This window comes from Pyxicephalus adspersus, chromosome 5, assembly GCF_032062135.1.
Source record: "Pyxicephalus adspersus chromosome 5, UCB_Pads_2.0, whole genome shotgun sequence".
NCBI classification, from domain to species: Eukaryota; Metazoa; Chordata; class Amphibia; order Anura; family Pyxicephalidae; genus Pyxicephalus; species Pyxicephalus adspersus.
In genome coordinates this window covers 48,578,963-48,602,189 of record NC_092862.1, presented here as the reverse complement: position 1 = coordinate 48,602,189, position 23,227 = coordinate 48,578,963, and the positions used below count along the sequence as shown (strand labels likewise).

Here is a 23,227-nt window from a genome sequence, read left to right as displayed (position 1 = left end):
AAACTTGTGAATAAATAATATAATTTTGATGTTACTTTTGGATAGTAAAATTGTTTTTTTTTTTTTTTTTTTTTTTTTTTTTTTTTTTTTTTTTCTTAACCACTTTTTCCTATATCATGTCCTTTAGTCTCAACTGATGTATTCACAGCTGCAACATCCCTGGTTTCATTAAGAAAAAAAAAACTACATATTTAAAGCTGCTCTGACGCAAAGAAACTTACATCCTAGTTGTGTACATGTGTGTGTATCCATGTGTAAAATAATGCTTTTTTTTTTTTTTTTTTTTTTTTTTTTTTTTAATTATTTTCTTAACCACTTTTTCCTATATCATGTCCTTCTCTCTCTTTTTTTTTTTTAGAAAATTACATTCTCTTTTTTCCCAACATTTCTTTTGTAGAAAATAATTATTATTTATTCTGTCAGTAACCCGAGTCCAGGACAGCCAGAACTCACAAGGTGAGCTAATTCCTCCTCCATAAAGCGATGCATGTTTCATAGCACCGCAATGGCCTTAAAGTGTAATAAGGGGTGATGTCTTTATCCTGACCCTCAGATAAGTGTTTCTTTCCAGTCTTTAATTGGAGAAGGTCTTACTTGCTCTTTTGTTTTGTCTTTAGGAGGTTTTGTTTCAGAGGCAGCGTCCCTTGGCAGCTGAGCTCTGCTGCTCGTCTTCCCCGGTTCTTCTTCCTCCTGCAGCTGTTCAGACTTCATGCGCTGTATCTGTAACAGCCTAAGCTGAACACGCAGCTCAATGATGGCCTCTCTCTCTTCATGAATTGCCTGATTCAAATGGTTGTTCTTGATCTGAACAAGAGACAGTCACATTCAGTATAAATCACTTGAGTGCAAAAAAAAAGATGCATGCATATACAGGGAATGTAAACAGAATGTGTGGTTTTGTACACATTTTCCTTATTTTATTCTAGATTACTGCCAATGCCAAAATATAACTTCAAACACATTTGCTATTTCATTCTAGATAAATATGAAGCCAGCAGGTGGAGCTCTACACTGCTCTGTATGATTCTCCCCAGAACTTCTTTATGCTTGAAGCTGTGGGTGGGTGGCAGCGCCTGTATCGTGATCCAACTCTTTAGTAACCACCTATAAACAGCTGGATGGTTATTGGAAAGTGCTGGGAGGTACGTCTGGCTAAAAGGGGCTAGTTTCTCCGAAACTGTGTGTTGTAAAAAGCCCATTCAAAAAGATCAATAGCTCAAGCTGAAACCATAAGTGTTTCCCTTTTAACAGTACTAATAACGCACAGTAAAACAAACATATTTTAGCGCTTGGAAAGGAAAAAACAAAAAAATTTGTGAAAACATGTAACAAGTTGTTCAGCTCCACTAATTAAGACACAATATGATGCACAATTTCTAAATATGCAAACCATTTTTTCCTGCTTTGGAGTTGCTTGTAAAGAAAAAAAGTTTTCCCTGTATACATAATGATGGTCAATGGTTGACATTGGTTATCCTATTCTGTATACAAAGACTTACCTCCAACTCTTCATTCTGTCTCTGAAGATCCTCCAGAATAATCTGCAGCTCTTCCTCATCCTCACTTTCACTCTCACTCTCAGATGAATATTCTTCTGTTTCACTCCGGCCATGCTGCTGGCGGCTACAGGTAAAATAACAGATCATCAATGGAACCATCAAATATTAGGAATATATTACAAAGGGCATGAAGAGAGGATACAGCATACTTTATCTGATTATTGTTCATATCTCACATCACACTAGAGTCTAGTCACAAGCAGTAGACATAGTACCCTATTTATATCCTTTTCATAAAATGATAACTAAACCTACAATAAAGACACCTTAACCTCCTGGGCGGTTCATTTCTGTCTGGGTTTATATGTCTAAAAGCGGTACATTGTCTTTCATGAAAATGTATTTTACATTGTAGGCCTGTAATTCTTAGGCCTTATGTCCAATATTTATTAATTTTAATAATAAATTTAAATAAAAAACACAAAAATCTGTTAAAACAAGGGTGCACAAAATTTAAAAAATACTGAAACCTGTATTAGAACTGTACAGTAAAAAAATAAATATTAATAAGAAAAATAATAAAATTATATATATATATATATATGACTCAATACAGTTATTTTGTAATGAATCCAATACAAAATAATTTGAAATTCCCACAATGCCCCCTGGAACGCACGAACATCACCAGGAACTCCACGGGAACATCAGCGTACTCGCCAGGGGACAGATCGAAGCAAGAGGACGCGGCCAGAGGATGGGATCGGATGGCAGGACACTGGAGGATGCTGGTGGGACCAGGTAAGTCTTTATTTTTTATGTTTTAAACTACCCCGGAGTGTGGTTTAAGGGTTACCGCCATCATCGGTTTTTGTTTTTTTTACCCTAAGCCACACTCTAGGTTCCGCTCAGGAGGTAATTCTACCATAAAGAGGGCTTTCAACAGTTCCACACAAAAAAATCCAAAACCCAATGATAAGTTACATAGTAAGGTTGAAAAAAGACATAGGTCCATAAAGTTCAACCACTAGGGAAATAAACATATGCCAGAGGAAGGCAATGTAAACCCCAGGTACAATTTGCTGCAACAGGCGAAACAAATTCCTTCCTGATCCCATGAGGCAATTGGACATTCCCTGGATGAGGCAATTGGACATTCCCTGGATAAGAAGTCTCGGTTCTCGTTACTCTAAAGCTTTAACACCCAGTAAAATTATGTGTTATGGTTAAGCATACAAATTTTAATACTTCAAGCAGATTTTGATAAGATCCATTATAAATACCTTTGGATTTCAGAAATTTCTGCTCGGAGACGGTCAATTTCTTCCTTTTCTGTTGCAATCTGACGTCGCAAGAACTGTTCCATTGCAACCAGCTCTTCTTGTTCTGTTAATATCTCGTTTTCCTGATAGGATCAAGAACTTGTCAGTGCAAGAACAAAGCCAAGACATCTCCACAAAAGTGTGTTCACAAACTAGCAGTGAAATGCTATAACAATTCTGCTTGCCCTTGGTTTAGTATATCTCAGAGGGAATATTGCTCATATAACACAAAATGAACAGATAGCAAATAACTGTAAGAGGAGGTTTACCTGGGTGCACCGGAAATACAGCCCATGGGATTACATTGCAGACTGACCTTCAGGCTGAATGTACTGTCACTTTAATTTCAAAGTACCCCCATATATATATATATATATATATATATATATATATATATATATTATATTTATCAATCAGACTACAGATAATAGGTATTAGGATTACAAAAATTGTATGACTTACAGATAGCAATTACATCATTCGTATTGAAAACAAACACAAAATGTGAAGATACAAACTCACACATAGGAATATTAGTGTTTTGAAATGACATGAGGGAAAGCTAGTGACATAACTTTGGACTTTGTAAAGTGCTACTTAATATGTTGGTGCTATATAAATACAGGCCAATAATAATAATAATTTACCAATATTCAAATTTCCCTGCTCATATATTAAGTGGAATCACACAGATGCAATCAAATGACTTTCTATACAGGTCTTCATTAAAGTAAATTTTACATTACTCAGAACCCACTTTTTAGGGCTCTTGATGAGAGGAGTTGTCTGTGGCTGAAATAATGCTGTATTACTGTCTCCAAGTTGCTGGATCTGCTACAAATCAGTCAGAAATGTCACTTTTACCAAGCTTGGCCATAGATAAACAGATGTTTTCCTGACACCTACACATATGCAATGCAGAATTTATAATGCAACTAAACTAATCTCTTAACTTCTCAAAAAAATAAAAATAAAAAAAATAAAAAAGACACAAAATCTTTGTGAGAGGTAATGAGATCACCAGACATTGAAGGGTTTGGCTCCTATGGTAGTCCTAAATGGATAGGTCAGTAATGGATAGATCAGTTTGGCCATTGATTTATGGTATTCGGTGCTTCCTTGGTCAAATATGACTTCAAGCATGCACGCACCAAGTTTGCAACTTGGATATCCACTGACTGTAGTTAAAATGATTATCCAATGATTTTTTTTATATTTTAATATAACTTGGCACAGACTTTAGGACAAGTTGGATTGAGAGTTCTTTAAAGGCTGTACACACAGATGTAAAAAGAAATACCTGTGCAAGCAGTATATTAAGGACCTCTTCTTCATTTTCAGTCATTTCTTCTTTGGAGACATCTTCCTTGGAAAGGCTGGCAATTTCTTGCGCAATTTTTGTTTCACAGTCCTAAGTAAGATGAAATGACACTGGATATGAAAACTGCCAACCATGTACATATAAATATTTAACCTTTACGTCTGCTGCTTCCATGCCTAATATAAAAAACACACAACAATCTCGATAAAGTGGTGTGGACTAGAAATCACTTTATGTACTTGTAAGCCTAATTAGATTTTTTTTAGTAGGCAAATGGTGACTAGAGCCTGTCCCCTGCTCTTCCCCATTGGCAAATAGGATCACACTTGTTAGCCAAAATAAAGACATTACGTTAAGTGGTAGAGCAAGAGCCCAAGGTGATCACATTTTCAAAATACAGAACTCAATTTTGGGCTCCCTTGGTGCTCTGTACAAAAACCTGCAAGCATCAGACCAAGAACAAGTTACAACTTTTATCTTGAACTACTTTCTTCAAATGGCCACAGGCCTGTGTAGCCTTAATCTGCGTCTTATTTATTTTTTAATACTGCCAGAAGTCTTTCTACAAACTCCCTGCACTTTCCTTCTGTGTAGGCATTTCTGGTACAAAGAGGACTGGTCACCACTGCAAGTCTATACTTGCACAGGCAGATTAGTCTTGTATATTCCCCTTGCAATCTTGTAAAGGCAGAGCGAACATGTTTATATCACCACTGCCTGAAGTTGGTGGACAAATTGACTGGATCGCCCAGGCTTTGCCCATCCAGTCAAACCCCAAAACCCCATTTTCACGGGATGTGCATAGTGACTGCTGGTCTCCTCCCTGCAGCAGGTGCAGATTGACCTCCCGGTGCACCATTTACAACCAGCCAAAATCCAATCACAGAATATGTTCACGGAATTTAAATGCAGGAAGAGCCACTCCTACAACCAAGTACTATTTACAGGCTCTGTGCCAACCTGAGGACACAAATCACTGGGACAATTTCCACCCCACTAATTACATTTCTCAGTTGCTATATTGTTTTACACTTTTTATTTGTTCAGTTTCGTACTCAGTTCAAACAGTCTTCAATGATGATTGTGTTCCTGAACCTCCAATTGACATGTTCATGTGTCACACAGCCGTTTGTGGTTTTGTTAGGGTAAATCTGATGTGGATCAATAGCCTTTTCATTAAATTAACATAATAATCTGGAATTCTGGAGACCATCCTGTCAAGCAAAATAATTCCCTACAATAATCTCAGAGAATAAATGCTTTAGCACTTATGTATAAATTTACAACATTTTATAATTTATTTACAGTGAAAAATACAAGCAAAGCCTAAAAGACATTATGTTTATAAACTCTGTTAATAGGCCTTGTGTTAAAAACAGCAGGAAGTTGATTAATATAACTTAGTGAAGGAATAGAAAGACATCTACTGCACAGGGCACAAAACTATAAGACAATGAACTTCAGGCAAGGGATAGCATGTGAAATAGGTGCAGCTGTGCTTGGCAAGAGAAGGACAATAAAGAAGGACAATAAATCACATGACCGACTAATTGAGCATGCTGGGCCTCAGCCAAGAACCATACAAGGGTGAGCCTTGTCCATTCTGTACTGTTATGCATGCCTGCTGCTAGGATGCTTAACAAAGCAGACAAGCTAAGCCTATGAGTGTCACACACCTGCCTTTTAGCTTCTCGCAACTTCCTTTTAAGAGCGGTCAGGATCCTCTGTACCTCCCACAGACGTTCTTCTTTGGAGAGATCCTTAATGCCAGCCTGAAGATCTCGATGCAAGCAATTCAGGAGGAATTCCTGTATAATACAAGAAAATAATATCAGAATACAGTCCTAGTTAACTGTAAGATTTATATAAGCCAGTGGAGTGTAGGAAGTAGGAATCAGTGAAGATAAAATTTGGGTTTGGTATGATGTCTGCAACCATCAGGTTTTTTTTTTTTTTTTTTTTTTTTTTAAAGTAAAATGGTTAGGAATAATAACCAATAAACCTTCTAAATGACTGTGAAGTATTCACACACATGAAGGGGTATATTTGTAAAATAGCCAATCTGACATTCCAGTCAATCTCCTCACATTTTTTTAACCCTTTTAAAACACTGTAGGGCCAGCTATTGAATGATAAATGTTACAACAGAGATTATAAAAGCAGAAATCCAGTCAAACAGTTAAATAGACATTTGAAGTTCATACATTCATAAGAAAAGATAAGCACACCTGTTTTTTTAGCATATATCATCAAACAAAATTTAGATGTTTATAGGGAAAGCACCTACAGATACAGGGGATATTCTTGAACTAATGACATACAGAACGGACATGCTGTATTCTAAATTAACAAAAAATGCACATTTTTCAAATTGAAAACAAATGTAAAATGCCATGATCTAATAAATTTGGATCAATGGTCCAGATTAGTTGATATAAAGAATAACCTCCTTAAACTCCTCCAGGACGTATGCTGGTGGAAGCAGTCTTATTTAAATCTTGATAAAAATAAAAGGATATCGGGGCTTTGGAGTTCTCACAATGTGTGTACTGTCATCTTGCCAAGTTCAAAAGAGCTCTCTAAGGTGCTTGGAATGAAGATTGTGGATGCCTAGGAGTCTAGCAAAGTATTAAAAGGATAACTAAATGATTTAAACTCAAGCATTCCACAGTCAGGTAAATAATTGATAAGTGTTGTAGATTGCAAACGGCCGTTAACTTGCCCACGGACTGGTTGGCCCTGTGAATTTAGGCTAAGAGCAGAATATCTAAACCAAGGAGAAGTTTCCAAAGCTTCAAAATTATACTACATGATCTGCAGGTAATTTCTAAAACAGTTGGTAACAAATGCACAAACATCTAAAATTAGAGACTACACCAACTGAACCTAAAAAGGGGGTCTGCAATAATTTGCCCTAGTAACATAGCTAAGATCAGGCTTTCTGGCACAATGCCCGGTGCACTAATGATTGAACACAGATTATTCAAAAGTAACAGTGGACATTTTTGGCACAAACTGAATGCATTTCAGGAGAAAAATCCCTACCTATTTTGAAGAATGTTGATGGAAATGTTAAGGTTTGATGCTGCTTTGCTGCTACAAGGCATTGGCAGCTTGCAGTCCTTGGGCCTGATTTATTAAAGCTCTCCAAGGCTGCCATTCCAGGTTTGCTGGATCACCCAGCTTAACTGATGAAAGTGTATCTTCATCAGCTTTGGAGAGTTTTAATAAAACAGGCCCCTCAAGTCAACTGTAAATTTTGCATTAGATTAAAGTTAGTTTGAAAAGTTAAAAGTAAAAATAGATCTTTTATTACAAAAATGATCCAAAGCACACAAGTAAATCCAGAAAGGAACTGCACAAAAAGAAAAAATGGATGGTTATATATGAGAAAAGATACAAGACAAATGTTTTCAACACAGTTACCATGTATGTCTACAGCACCAACCTCCTTTTAAAGAATTAGGTTGACTTGTAGACCAACAACATTTTACTAAAATATCCATACATTTAGGAAATAAATGTGAAAATGTGGATGTTTATAACAATAAATATATGATCTCAAAAAGAACTACCTGTCGTCTGATTTCTTCTTTAATGGTTTCTTGTGTTTCAGGCAGTGCAGGCATGGTGGCCATATTGGACCAACGGAGAGGTTTAATCACTTTCTTAATGACTATTCCTCCAAAAAGTTCTTGAACATGTGTAAAAAATACATATAGAACGCGGTTACTTATCTGAAAGACAAAAAAATAATATTAATTATTAGGAAACTTGTAATAAAATGTGTAAGCCATTACACTAGCTTTAAGATATAGTGCATATGTTCAAACACAATGGATTTCTCAGTTCTGGAAACTATAAGGAACTTTTTGTGACTTTTTCTATTTTGAGATACTTGCTGTACCTTCCATGTTACTGTTGTAAAGCCATTCTAGGCTTCTGGAATGCTTTATCTATACTTGTAACTTTGGTTGAATGCACTTTATCAGCTTGTAAACAGCAAAACTTTACAGAAAAGAAAACAGAAAATGTAGCTGAAGAGTGCAAAGTTTATTATTAAATTAATTATTGGACATATTTTGAGTTTTGCCTAGGAATTATAGCCTACAACGTAAAATAAATTTCCATGCAAAAAAACTTTAAACGCTTTTTGCACAGAAATTTGGACAAAATTAGAATGCTAGGGAGGTTAAAGACCGCAAGAATTCTGTTATCTTGCACTTTAAGGTCATTTACATATTGATGACAACTTCCTTTCCTCCTCTACAAATTCAAATTTACCAAGATCCGCGTAACCACAGCTTTTACTATTACTGTGGCTGCAGGATTGTGGCAAGTATTATTCTGTACAGGGTGGGATTCATTAGATCAGGGGACAAAGAAGGATAACTGTACTTTGACAGTAGAAATATCCTTCAAAATGATCATGTACTTTGTCCATAAAAGGCAAAGCAAAAGGATCAAGGTAATGCAGACCTTTTTGTATACTAACCATACTTTTACTCACCCATCTCCCACATGAGAGTAAATAAAGCCCTGTGTAAGCTTCCACTTTCTAGCTTTGTAGCCTACAAACAGTTGTGGGTGGACACCATCTTTCTGACAGTGCTAACTGGCCCAGTGTTTTCACATAGAGTGTCATATGCATACTCCATACCTGGAATTTCAGGTATTTCAGAAGCAAAGTTGTGTGGTAAAAGAGTAGAGGAAAGTTAAGTATTTTATGAAGGGAGGGGTTAAAGCAAACTCAAAGCTTTGCCCTGAATGAGAATAGGCTTTACTTTGTATAGTTTTATTTTTTTTTCTCCTTCAGAAAAAGTACTAAACTGCTAAAATCTACACCTTATTAATGTGTAATTAAGTATCCATAACTAGTAGACTCCTTATTTTTAATGTGGCCCCACAAAGGCCAAGTTTGCTAAATTCTTCCCACAAATGCAGTTCAGTCAATATGTCTGCTGTAAAATAAGTAATCTCTACATTTTCAGGCTGAAAAGCATGCTGATGTCCCAGCACTGCTGACAGCCAGAATGTGTACACAGTTCATACAACTAATATTGAAAAAACAAATAGTTCATTACCTGAACAGTTGGGCTGAGTACAATAGAAATATTCTGTATATTCATTTTAGTTTCAAGTTCTTTCTCTATGACATGATCCATGTGAACAATCAGCCATGAAATCAAGTAGAAGTTGCATTCTGGCAACTCCTTTAGGAGGCGCTGACACTCCTGCAGCCTTTCGGCTTCAGAGCTCTTCCCACAGGCCTCTTCGAATCGAGGCATCAGGTCTTTGGTGAGCACATTCTCAGGGAGCTCTCGCAAGTATTGCTTTAGTAGGCTGGCAACTGTATAAGGCTCATAGTCGTCAAGATTTGGAGACTCCTCCCGATCATAGGCTGCCTTTAACTCATCAACCTTTGATTTAATTCCTAAGAAAAAAAAACAATTAGAGCAAACTGTAACAAGAAGGTGCATTGTGTAATGACTAAAGGCTAACTGCAGTGACCCTAAGAAACCTACTGGATTTCAACCAACACTACTAACAAAAATTACAATTCACTTCCTTGAAACAACCACCGCAACATGAGTACGGAATACAAATAATCTAAAAAAGCTAATGCTACTAACCTGATGGCATTAATAATTTACACAAGTTAGTCCGAGCTGAGTTTCCTTGAAAGCACTACACCAACTGCTAGGGCAAGTGCATTCATTCAATATGGCCCTTAGGTACCACAGCTGCAAGCTCTCCCCCATTAAAAATCAAAGCTCTGCTCCGGACTGGAGTCTTGATTTTTCTTTCATATTTGGTGGGTGCAATCTCAAGTACAAGTGTGTAAATTTTCAATTGCCATGACAAAATAGTTACTTTTTTGGTATACTAAATCTTCCACAAAATTTATTACACTTAATTTATCCAGTGTTAATCTGGAATCATCTACTTCTGATCTAGCAAACTGGTAATACTAGATTAGTGGGCTTTGTAGTGGGCTTGTAGAAAACAAGTAGCTGACAGTGTCCATATAACACCATAACAATAACCTTACCTGACACTCTGTAGATGCCTTCACATTTCATGCCATGTTGCTCAATAAAATCAATGCACTCTCGGAATACTGACGGTAGACGGATTCCATCACACATCATGGTTCTTTCTGCAGCTGCAGCCAGTGGGATTCCAAACACCGGCCGTAACCTGGGAACATCTACAGGGGGCGGCTCTGGTTCAGCAGTGGGTTTCTTTTTTTTCTTTTTCTCTTTCCATTGCTTGACTACATCTGCAGCGGTTAGGTCCTTGGACTTCTTCTCCTTGTGCTTTTCTTCCTTGTGTTTCTCTTCTTTAGGCTTTTCTTTTATTTTAAAGTCTTTCTCCTTCTTCTTGGAAAAGCTGGGTTTCTTAAATACGTGGATCCCCTTGGATCGCTTCATTTTGGACGGGCTTTCTGCTTCATCACCGGAACTGTCCTCCTGGAAGGCAGCATAACCTTCCGCTAAAACAGAGTACATGGAGAACAAGGTTACAATTTTATATAACATCAAACACTCATGTTATATTGTAACTATAATGGTTTTGGACCTATTTTATTCCCAGGTGCGCAAGTTTTGAAACTAGGTAAATAAACAACATAATATACATATCTTGGCTTCAAAAAAACAAAATGTCGCTGTACACCAATATGCTTTTAAAATTTCATAGCTTTATTTAGAATGTACAAACTGTATAGCAGTTTTGGGTGTTCCCACCCTTTCCCCGGGTTTGCAGGAAAAGTTTGACATAAAACATGAAAAGGTTTTATCTGCAAAACCAAAAAAGCAAAATAATAAACTATATTTCTGAGTTACCACTATACTTCCATACTATTAAGGTATATAATCACAGACGCATGCAATGGGGATAACAAACAATTACAATGCCACAAACAGGCAGAATACAAGTGATTAAATCTTGGAACATTTAGATACCTGCATGATATAAAAATTTAATCTTGCAGGCGTATAGACGTGTATCCAATTCTCTAATATACTCTACTACAAGAATAGCTAAAAGTCTTCCAATAGACTCACTGACTTGTATAAACATAACAGAAATCTACATTTGCAGAAATGTTGGAAATTACATTTAGACATTAATGTATATCAAAACAGCCAAATATAAATATCCAGGAAAAAAAATAGGGAGAGGCTGCTCATGAAACACACCAGGCCACAACCGACCTTCACAAACTAGAAAGTAGAAAACATTGACCACTCAGCGAAAGTCTTTTTTCTTAAGAAAATAAAATCCTCTTCTTGGAGATAATTTTTGGGGATTGTAGGTTTACATATTCAAAGCTGGAATGTACAAGTATAGTTGGTGGGGGGAAAAGAACAGATCCTTCAACAGATGTAAACCCTAAATGCTGTAAACTTTACATTATTAAATCATATTTGTTTTTTATCCTTTTCATTCTTTTTTCCTCACAGCACCACACCATCCCATTTTAATCTAAAAATGTGCACTCTGCCATCTGCAAATCGATGTTTCTACTAATAAGGAGTCTGATATTACAGAAGAGAGAAGAGTGAAGTAAGGCAAATTCCACCAAGATACCAGTAAGAGAATCCAATGATTGTGTGTCATCATGTGTCAGGAGGAAACAGCACACTAAAAGTGTCAGTCCTAATCACAGACTTTAAGTGATACTCCTTATGACATAGAGGTGACTAATATTGTATACAAAATATTATGGGAATCTATTTCATTGGCATACTGTAAAATGTTCACAAACACTCCTGGATTGTAAGCTCTTTGGGGCAGGGTCCTCTCCTCTTCCTGTATCATTGTCTGTGTCTGTCATTTGCAACCCCTATTTAATGTACAGAAATGCATTATATGTTGGCGCTATATGAATCCTGTTTATTAATAATTCAAAGCTATTATTATTTAATGTTCTACTATAGGAGTATTGGTTTTTAAAAAACAACAAAAATTAAGTTACTACTAATACTTGAAGACTTACTGCAATTGTTACTTTAAAGCATTCACCAAGTCCCAACAAGGCTATTATGTGCCAAACTAAAATGTAAATAGAAAGTATTTATAGTGTCATAAACGTATTCCTGTTTGTCAGCATTAGAAAAACAAATCTATACAACTTCAGGGAGAATAGTGACAGCGAACAGCTGCACGGAGGTTTTATGTAGCATGTTGCGTCTTGTACAGGCAGCACCCACAGTGCTCAGTATATGGACCCATCCTTCAGAGTAGAAGCTATTCCTTAATGTTTTTATAGTGTATGTTATCATATTGGAAGAGTTATCCTTTTTACTACTATGTATGAGAAAAGCAGAACATGGGCTAAATATGTGAGAGAAGATAAGAAATTATACTGTTTAGTTAATAGATAGCTAAGACCATTTAGGTATATCATGTCTTATCGTATATCACAGGAAATTAAAACTCCAAACCATGACAGATTGAGACCACAAAAAACAATCCAGTCTATCTCATGTGATAACACTTGCCATGGAAGTGTTGAAGTACACATTCTGCAGAAGGATCTTTAATTAAGGATTACAGAGGTGACAAAGGATGGGGATGATGTGATGGTGGAGCAGTATGCCCTGGGTGCTGTTTATTACTGAGCCAGGGTGCTGCACATCACTTGGTGACTGTACAAGTATGTATCTCTTGGTCACCTATACAGCGAGTTCATTGTCTGGGCTATGCCTATGGCACATTGATGATGCACAGGCCATAGTCATGTAAATCTAACTAAAACAGCTTATTAAAAGAAAATTGTGAAGAATACATTTTGACTGAAATGTTACCTATCCAACACATTTGTGTTTTGATACCCGATTTTTTTCTTCAGCTCAACTAAAGCCATGTAAGTCTCCTCGTAAATGTTGGCAATGATTGTCTAAAAATATGTGTGCCTTCATTTTCCTAAGACTAGAATCTAACGCTGAAAGTACATAGCTTCGCCCAAGGCTAATGGGTGGGGCAAAATCTTTTTTTGGTTTTGGTCCTATACAAAGAACCAAATTAGTTTCTCAGTAATAAATTAGGCATTTGGAGTACAAATGCTACCGGAATCTAATTATAAATGTAAAAGAAAAGCTTAGTGCTTGCAGTATTTAACTTGCTAACACCCTGTTTGAACCAGGAGGGTGCTTGCAGTATATCGATAAGCTTAGCTTGTACAGTGATCAAGAGAACCGAATCACATCTCTGATTGTATAGCATTTTAGATGAAAAGTGCATGGAGGTCTTATTAAAATCTGCTCAATAAAATTCTAGACCTGAGTGCTCTAGCATTATAGAAACACTAGTTTCTGTAACCTAGTCTAAGGGAATAAGGCCTTCCCAAACAATCAAATAAATCTCTAAATTTTGACAGCCTCGGTCAAGATGACGTTACTCCTTAGGTGCAGTCCAATAAGTAACGCTATACGGCAAATTGTGCAAACAAAGAACCCCGATTCCGTTTTAATATTACATTAAAAAAAAGTATATTTTAGTATGTTATCAACTTGACACACCATCAAATGTTAAATTTGGGTTGCAAAAACTTTAAAAGCTCTACTGCTTCAGAGATAATTGTTTTAAATGTGCCACTCAGCGCTCCAGAACCTGTCTGCCAACCGTTAAGTAAATGCTCTACAAATTAAAAATAATTTCTATAAAATACATCATGAAAAAATCTGACAGAATGCCAGAAAATAATTGCTGCCTGGCTGTTATGGTGGACCTATTGCTTCAAAATGTTAAGTCAATAACTCATTAAAAAGTGTGACTTCTCACTTCTCTTTCACAGAACTGTATACTTGTTGAGGGTTCAAGATACAATGATCTGAACAGCCAAGGAAGAAGAAAATCCAGATAATTATCTACATTTTTATTGCAATTTTTACCATAGGATCAGGACATGAGATGGAATTAGTTGGACATTCTAATTGGATCTATAAAGAACTACATATCACCGGGGACAAATAACTGGGATGGTGCTAAGACCAGCTAATGATGGACTAGCAAAATGCAGTTTACTTTGCAAGGGCAAGGCAAACCACATCCAACATTTAAATAAGTGATTGATGTTAGGAGTAAAGGTATCATAAGCTGCCATCTTAAGTAATGAATCAGCTAATAAAAATAGGGGCAAGCAGCCTCAAGCACAGACTACACCCTATATGAACCTCAGATTATGGCATCGCTATAATTGCTACTTACTGCAGGAAGCTTTGCAGCTCCATAGAGCATTCACAGAGGCAGAAGATACATTTCTAATGTCTAAAACAAACACTCAAACAAACAACATGCACAAAAATAGAGGCTGAGGGTTTGCTGTCTTGACCCATGTGTTTTTTCCCCCCAAATAAATAAGCAAAATACTGTTGTTTATGTATCACTGACGGTAACAGACATTGACAGTGCTACATCATGTGAGAGAGGTCAGCCTCAATCTAACCATCTCACTAAATTAAATCTCCACTTAGTAGCCAAGTCTTCAACTATTTGTGCTTCACATACAAACTCTATAGTCTATATTTTAAAGACTATTTTTTTGGTAGCATCTACAAAACTTTTAAAGATATAACTCCACTAAAAAACTTAATGTCTGTTTTATGCAATATACTGTTTGTGAATGTTCACCTCTTGCCATTAGAGAAACACTACTTGTATATAAAAGTGCATGCCTATAGAAAGCATCAATTGCCATAGTTATAAAGAAACCATATTTTTATTTAAGTTCATTTCTATAAACTCAAAACTGACAGACTATATAGAATATACAAGAATTATTTCTTCGCAGAACGGAGTTTTTCCTTAAAACGATGGCATGCAATCTATATTGAAATGCTCCCCAGAACAGTAGTCGCCAACCTTTTTGGACCCGCGGACCACTAAAATTACCGGCTTCTGACTGCGCATGCACGGGGAGCCAGTTGTAATCAAAGGGGAGGAACCTCCCCCATGGTGACGTCATAACGCCATAACCCCGCATCTCAGCCTGCGATAGGAGAGTGGGCGGGTTGTGTCGTGGAACACAGCCCACCCACTTCCCTGAACCAGGGATTTGCATGGGGGGGGGTCTGCCGTTCTGGCCGGTGTGTCCCCCCGTTGGGGTCCTTCTCCTGATCCCGCTCGGGGGTGCACCGACCAGAGCCGCGGATCCCCAAAATCTTCTTGGCGACCGCTGCTCCAGAAGACTTACTTTGCTAAAGAGAAGCCTGAGTTGCTGGTGCATAAGTCCTTGAGGGAACAATAGAAAAATTGAACTTAAGCAAAATAAAGAAAATTAGAGATGTCTTCTATACACTAGTATTACAATAGTCATGGTTACAAGAAGGTATATAAAACTTACTTCTTTTCTCCTTTTTCTTAAACTTTCCTTTCTTCTTGCCATGGTCTTTTTCATCATCAGAGACGACATCAGGAGGCTCATGAAGGCTGTCATGGGGAGGCGAGGGCTCTCCAGTGCGATATAGTCCTGGGAATTTAGTAGGGCTTATTTCTTCAGAACTGGGTGTACGAGCCAATCCCCCTCCATGCTCTGCCCTGCGATGTTCACTTGGGCTACTGGTGGGAGGCAGAAAGCACTCAGTCATTCTGCTGATGACAACCTACTGCAGGAACTAGGTGAGGGTATCTGTTACCTGTCCATGGCACCTAGCAAACAAGAGAGGCACAACATTATTATTACGGAAATAATTTGTTTTAATGATATTCTACATAACATTTTGATTTCTGTACTTGATATTATGGATAGAACATCACCGATTGCTATACTTTATAGGGTGTGTGGATTTCTGTTGCTTCTTATTGTCAGAACTAAAAATAAATAAAAAAATATAAAATGTCCTAATTAAGCATTAGCAAAAAAATACTGTAGCTAACAATGGTGCCATGGATTTAGATTATGCCTTCAAATATTTTAGAAAATAAATGAAAAAAATGAGTCATATTTATGATGTTTAAAGTATACAGTTGCAAACAAACAATCAGTACCTGAATATCTGTGAGTCCATTCCCCTCTCCCCTTGCAAAATCTAAACTAGTAGACAAGTGAATGAAGACCAAGTGTTTGTTTGTATGAAAAAGACCACAAAATAAGAGGCTAAGGGTCTGCTCACACTATTGTGCAAAAATATGTTTTCCCATTTCCCTAAAACATGGGGAAATACTTTCTATTATAATCTATGAAGCTCTCACATTACTAAATTGTGTTTCAGTAGCGTACATTCCATGTGAAATCTAGCTAGCTGCATCACAGGTTTTAAAAAATGATAGTTAGTGGTAACAAACTGAATTTGCCATAAAAACACAACATCCATATTTAACTTAGTGTGCTTTCAATTATTTAGTGTCCATAATTTTTTGAAAATGTTAAAAATACTTTGTGTGTTTTCCAACAGGAAGCTAAGAACTGGCCCAAGGGAGGTTGGAGACATGCATGGTTTTGGTGTGGCAAATATTGAGATTCACAGCATTCAAGCACTTATAATATCAGTGTGAAGTCTGTCATACAGAAGTACAAGAATCATAAAGACGGTACTAATTTTCCACTAGACATAGATGGGTATTGCTGTTTATATTGCGCAATGTATCTCTGTCAATGGAAAAACTTAGATACTTTGAACACAATCTTTTCAAATATTAATGATTACATAACCTCCTATATTGGTTACAGGAAACCTTTCTTTTCAGAGATGAAGTATATGTAAATCAATTAGGGAAAGAGGTTTTGAATGTAACATTTTAAAGTGCTGCAAAGGAGATGGGTAGGGGACTGGACATACAACTTTGTTCCATTATAAGGGGTTCAAGGGTTTTATTGGAAGGGTAATAATAACTTTTAGCCCCGATGTCACAAATTTTCTCAAACACTGAATATTTGATTCTCCAAGATTGCACACAGAACTAAAGCAAATGTAAAACACGTACCCTTCAAAATACACTAACGAAGATCTAAGGACAGGTTTACTGATCCAAATCTCATCTTTTCCTATTAGTACTACAATACAGGTGCTCTTTTACATTTCTTTGGATGGCAACCATAAGTATGATGTGTGTTCCTTTGGTCTGTACATTACGGTTAAACATTTTATCCTATTGTATATTCAAGTTCCCGGAAAACATTTATCAAACAAAATGTGAAAAATTTCAGTACAAATGTCACAATATATAGCATGGGTGACAAGGTCTGTGTTTAAAACCTAAATGTGGTTTTCCAAACAGAATCCGCTGGATGTGACCTCACTATTTGTTCAAATTCAAATACAACTCATAAATATCAAACAGATCGTGCAGATAAAGATAATAAATGCCATTTCATAATTACATAAGGGAGATTTAAAGTTAACACCAGTAAAAGCTTAGAATATTATCGCTGCAACTAAATAAAATCTGCGTTGCAAACTGTATCAACCAATACTGAGCCATAACTAAAATAACTCTGTAAATTTCCTACTTTCTAGTTTATCAAAAGCCACATCAATAGGTATTACATTAACCCCCTATGATCATTAACACACCGAGAAATCTACCACCTATTATGAAATGTACAGCACCAGAAACATATAGTGTTCTATATACCATGTCTGAAATTGATTTTATTTTCTAATTGGCTTAGTAACAGATTCCTCTATAAGGCTTATAACCAGTATAAGGAGTGCCAAGAGGTGGCAAAATGAGGGAACATAACTCTGCCATAAACCATGGCAACCTCACACACAAACCATAAATACATGAAGTACTATATCACGGTCACACAATTTTAGGAGTATGCTTTAAGAGACACTACAAACAAAATAACTTTTGCCAGTGTAAATTTGAACAAGAGATATGTAATAACCTAAAAAATCTTAAAGGGGAACTAAAGTCCCACTATACAAAATAAAGGATGAGGCAGGTGGTCACTGCAGAAAGGGGACAGGGGATGCCTTTTCTACAATATTCTGACTTAACTACTGCTGTGCATGTGCAGAGTCAGCTTTGCATGCCAGTGAAACCCGGAAACGCCAACTTCCCTTGTGTGTGCTGGGGATGAATGAACTCCCACAGCGAACCTCCTGGCACAGTCAAAAGGAAGATGGCAGCACCCTACAACAGAACGTGGAATAGGGAGGTCGCTTGGCTTTTGTTCTGCTTTCTTCTGTTTTTAAATTCTTGTTCTGGCTGGAGGCATGTTGAAAGAAAAACGTATAAAAATTTTAATAGCAACAACTGACTGGTGGATTTTAGCCTTAGAAACCATCTGGAAAAATGGGGGGGGGAGGGGTTCCCTAAAGCACAACTAAAGGCTTCTGAATAAATAAGTACTAAACCCAGCTACTATGTGATGTACAAGCTTGAAAGTAACTGTAAAACTTTCTTTACCATTCATGACTGAGCCTTCCCACACGATGCAGATCCCAGTGCAGAGTTTCATGCAACAACGACATTACTGCCAATGCTTGCAATGTGTCAGTTTGGGACTATATAGCATTCAGATTGCTTCAGAGGTGTTAAGATAAACAAATAAGCTGCGAGTTTCTTCTGAAATGCTTCAATCAGCTTTTAGATGGTACAGTCATCAAGGCCAAGGTGGGTATTATTCTAAGGATTACTTGGTGAAAATTTAAAGAGAAAAAACTTTAAAGAAGGTAAACTGATGGAGGCACCACTGGTAAACTGCTATATATTACATCATTATTTACAGTTCCATTTGACTGCATTTTTTATTTAGATACATTGTATCTAAAAGTTTGACCAGACTGATAGGAAGATAGTTAAGAGGTGATAGGAGGAGATGCAGTTTGCCCTTAGATGACATAGACTGTGCTAACTTGTCATTGACTATACAGGGGGGGATAGGTTTGACTAGGACTGGTATTGAGGAAGAAACAATCCTCTCCCCTGCTTGTATTACAGTGCAATAAGATGGCAATGCATCAAGCTGAAAGAAGTTTTAGTCATTGGCAGGATCACCAAGTATCTTTGAGCAGCAATGTTCACATTCTTGCAATATTACAGAGAAGTTTATAAACATGGCAGTAAACCAGTGTAACAAAGTGGAGGTCAGAGATGTAAACACGCTACACAATCCTCTTTAAGCTGCATGATATATTTTGTAAAAAGCAGTGTTCTAACCTTCAGCAATTACTATATTATATACAATGGTGTTTGTTTTTCTATTTATGTTGCTTATTTCAGGCGTTCACATTCCAGGTAGTTGAGTTAGACATTGTTGTTGCTTTGGTATGCAGGCAATGAGAATGACATTGCACATCTGATGATCTCCTGAAAGGCAGCAGTTAATCCAGGAATTTTTACAGGCAGCAGGCTCCAAATACAAAAACATCTTGTGCTTGAAAATAAAATTGCAGCTATAAAACTTCTGAGATGTTATCGGAGTTCAGAGTAAACCTTTGAAGTCTCGGAAAAAGAAATGGATGTATTTAGACAAACATTTTCTTTTTAACCAGGATGACAGATAATGACAGAGAGTCCGGGTAGTAATGTTTTAACACATAGTAAAGTCATATACATAAAATAAGTACAACACAGAAGTTAGAGATGTAGATGATAGAAGAGCACATGGCCAAAAAATATTCCAGGTCTACTTTTAAATTAAAATTTATGTTCTATGACAAGTCCTCTCCTCAGTATTGTGCTCCTGCTCTGTCTGATAATTGTTACATCATTTAAATCAAGTCACTGAACTCCACTTACCCATGGCCTTCCCTTTTCTCTGTTCCTCATTGCACCCCCACCCACCGACCCATCTCTTCTATACCTATATCACTATATAGAATAGATATCTCTTAGATTGTAAGCTCTTCTGGGCAGGGTCCTCTCCTCCTCCTGTGTCACTGTATCTGTCATTTACAAGCCCTATTCAATGTACAGCGCTGCGTAATATGTTGGCGCTATATAAATACTGTTTACTAAAAAACAGTAAATACCTAAATAAGGGCTCCATCCTACAAAGCTATTCTGCCAACTGCTATACAAAAAAGTTGGAACCTGATTGAAGGAAAGTATTGTTTTTCAATAGTGAAGTCCAGGGGTGCCCAACAGGTGGATCGCGATCTACCAGTAGATCGCAAGGCAACGCGAGTAGATCACGGAGGCCTGCCTTTCAAAATAAACTCTACCGCGCACAGGAGTTATTAAGTCCAAGTTTTTATTGTGGGTAGATCATTTTAAAAGTAGCTGGCAAGCCAAATAAAGTGTGGGCACCCCTGGTGAAGTCCATGCCTCAAAAAGTGCAACGTGTTATTAAAGCCAGAGGAGGTGCAACAAAGTACCAAGTGGAATTTTTTGAGTTGATTCCATATTATTTACTACTTGGTCTAAACAAAACACGTGCCGATAATTACAACAACGCAACCTATAATTACAAAGCCAGAACGTTCAGCTGTTCAATACAATAGCCTTGTGTCATCTGTTAGAGTGTAAGCTCTTCTGGGCAGGATCCTCTCCTTCTCCTGTGTCACTGTCTACATCTGTCTGTCATTTGTAATCCCTATTTATTGTACAGAACTGCGTAATATGTTTCTGCTTTATAAAGTCTAATAGTAATGATTTGTCTTTTGCTGCATGAACATTCTCCATGAGTAGTGATTCCATCATTTTTCACCAGAGCTGTACAGTATGAATGGAATTTCTATAGTGTTTCTTGGTGCTCCCCACACACATCACAATGTACAATCTTCTTCAGATCCTCCAGCGACTAGGTAGGCAGGGTTTATAATATATTCAACTAATTAAACAGATTGTAACATTTTGTTGTTTCAACATGTTGTTTTTCCAGAACATGGCAGCACAGTTTAGGTTTGCAAAGTTGCATCAGAACAAACCACTACTGGAAAAAATGTCCTTTGGACAGATGAGACCAAAGTAATGATGTTTGGTGAAAACTAAACACAGCAACACAAACTTCATAGCGACCTGCCAACCACCGTGGTGGAGGGGTGATGATTTGGGCTTGTTTTGCAGCCACAGGACCCGGGCAAATTGCAGTAATTTAGTCAATCAGAACAAAGTATTCTAGAGATAAATATGACAGCTATGTGACAGCTAAACCTAAAAACATGCCAGGTGCATGAAAACTGTACAACGTTTTACAGATCATTTTCTTTTGGGGGCAGAAACAGGTACAGTTAAAAATAAAGGCCATTAAGTAGAGATGGACATTGTCTCTCTATATGGAAACAGTGGTCTCTCTGCAGAGGTCCCACACATCCCAGCTCTCCGATCAGCAGGTAGGAATCAATGCTTCTAGGCATATAGAAGACTAAGAACGGGACGAAAGTTCAAACTATAGCCTATGGCACAAATAGTCCTATGGGTACTAGAAGCAAAGCAGCCTTGAAGATTCAGATCTTCCAGGTGATGTGATTACATGGAAACCTTCCTTCCAGGTGATACATGAGCTGATGTGTCCATGTTTTTTGTGAATGGCACTGTCAAGACTAACACACAATATACAATATACACACTACACACAATATATAACACAATACACACTACACACAATGTGTGGTACATGAGGCCACCACATCTGTCCATACACACCATGTAAAAGGCTGCATTCACCTGGCCAGCACAGACAGCTGAGGCCCTGTATATGTATTTATAAAGTGGCACAAGACATTCGTGTGACAGGTATACTCTCACACATTGCTCTTACCTGTGTCCTCCCCTCCGCCTCGTACTGTCACTGGGAGAATGTCTTCCTCTTCCTCCTGTCCTCAGTACGAGGCAGGAAGCAGCGTATTGTCCAGCTCTCATAGCACTAAGTACAGGACATCGACAGAGTAAAACACAGCACTCCTAAGTGTCTCCACTACAGCTGGACCGCGCACTGACTGGCCGCCATTTTCCCGGAGTCATAACGCTGTGAATTGTAGGCAGGGCGCGTCGTCTAGGCGGGGCACGTGATGGAGACCAGAACGACTGTGTTGTGTGGTGCTCTAGTGATCGGAGTGTAATAGGATTTCGGATGGAGTGAATGATAGCGTAGAAAGGCCAGCACTGCCATGTTGTGGCTGCCCACAGTTCCAATCACTACTTTAATAAAGAGTCATTTTCTATATTATTAGAGGCAGCTCAAAGGATCAAATGTACAAACTGTCATAACTTTACTTCCTCATTATGGTTTACTTTTTCATAAACTTTCATAAAAATAAATAAAACATTTACTTTTTAGACTACTAGGCCATTTCAGGAGGTCAAGAATGCACACTAGGCCAGAAGAAACAAGGTGTCCAAGGAAAGGTTTTATCCAACCATGACTGCAAGCGAGCAGCCTCAGTCGCTCATCCTCAGTGTAGACTCTGTACGTGTGCGCGTGCTTGGAATCGAAATGCCCCTTGAGATTTGACCGCTTGAAAGTGCTGTTGGTGTCGTTGCACACTAAACACAGGGCTTTGTTGCAGCGTTGGACAAAGAATAATTTGTTTGAAGACACAACGTTTGAGGTCAACCTTCCAGGCACTGGTAGCTGCGCGTTGTTTCTGCTCTGTAGGCATTGTAATTGGGGTTACTGTGGGAGAACTCGATGATATCACAGGAACTTGCGATAACACAACAATTCAATTAGGCCGGATCCAACAATAAAATACTAGGGGGGCGTTAGGCCAGACTGGAATATTGGCTAGGCTGTATCTGGCCTAAGGGACAGAGTTTGCCTACCTCTGATATAAGGAATATCATTATTTATTTTCATATTTTACCTTAAACAATGCAAAATGTATCTGATTTGTAAATATCCAGAAGTCGGCTATAAGCTGAAAGCGCAGAGGTTGTAGTTCTCTCAGAGTTACCTTTCTTTTTATCACATCCAAAGACGCTATCGTTACTGCTCATCATCGCAAACAATGTTATATAAGAGCAGGAAAAAATTTAATAGCACCTTAGTAATTTGGTACAACATTGCACAGCATAATAAGCCACATCATACATACCATAGCCTCAATTCCCGAACATAAAAATACAATATTGATTCTAATCTATAAAAATAATGTTTTATTGCACTCATGCCTAAATGAAAGATCCGTAGCCTCACGTTAAAACATTATGAGTTGACCAAGATGTCCTTGACAGCTTGA

The 23,227-nt window shown here is 37.5% G+C and overlaps 1 protein-coding gene across 1 annotated transcript; it reads right to left on the bottom strand.

The window, feature by feature from the left end:
* Window positions 1-266: 266 nt before the first annotated feature.
* Window positions 267-21,950, bottom strand: RALBP1 (ralA binding protein 1). Its single transcript, XM_072411440.1, has 10 exons — window positions 21,808-21,950; window positions 15,496-15,800; window positions 10,195-10,638; window positions 9,227-9,576; window positions 7,718-7,879; window positions 5,819-5,950; window positions 4,122-4,232; window positions 2,783-2,904; window positions 1,500-1,623; window positions 267-804 (listed from the first exon to the last, which is right to left on the bottom strand). Exons 2-10 carry the CDS (start codon window positions 15,737-15,739, stop codon window positions 550-552), a joined length of 1,944 nt encoding a protein of 647 aa, XP_072267541.1. The 5' UTR covers window positions 15,740-15,800; window positions 21,808-21,950; the 3' UTR covers window positions 267-549.
* Between the last annotated feature and the right edge of the window lie 1,277 nt (window positions 21,951-23,227).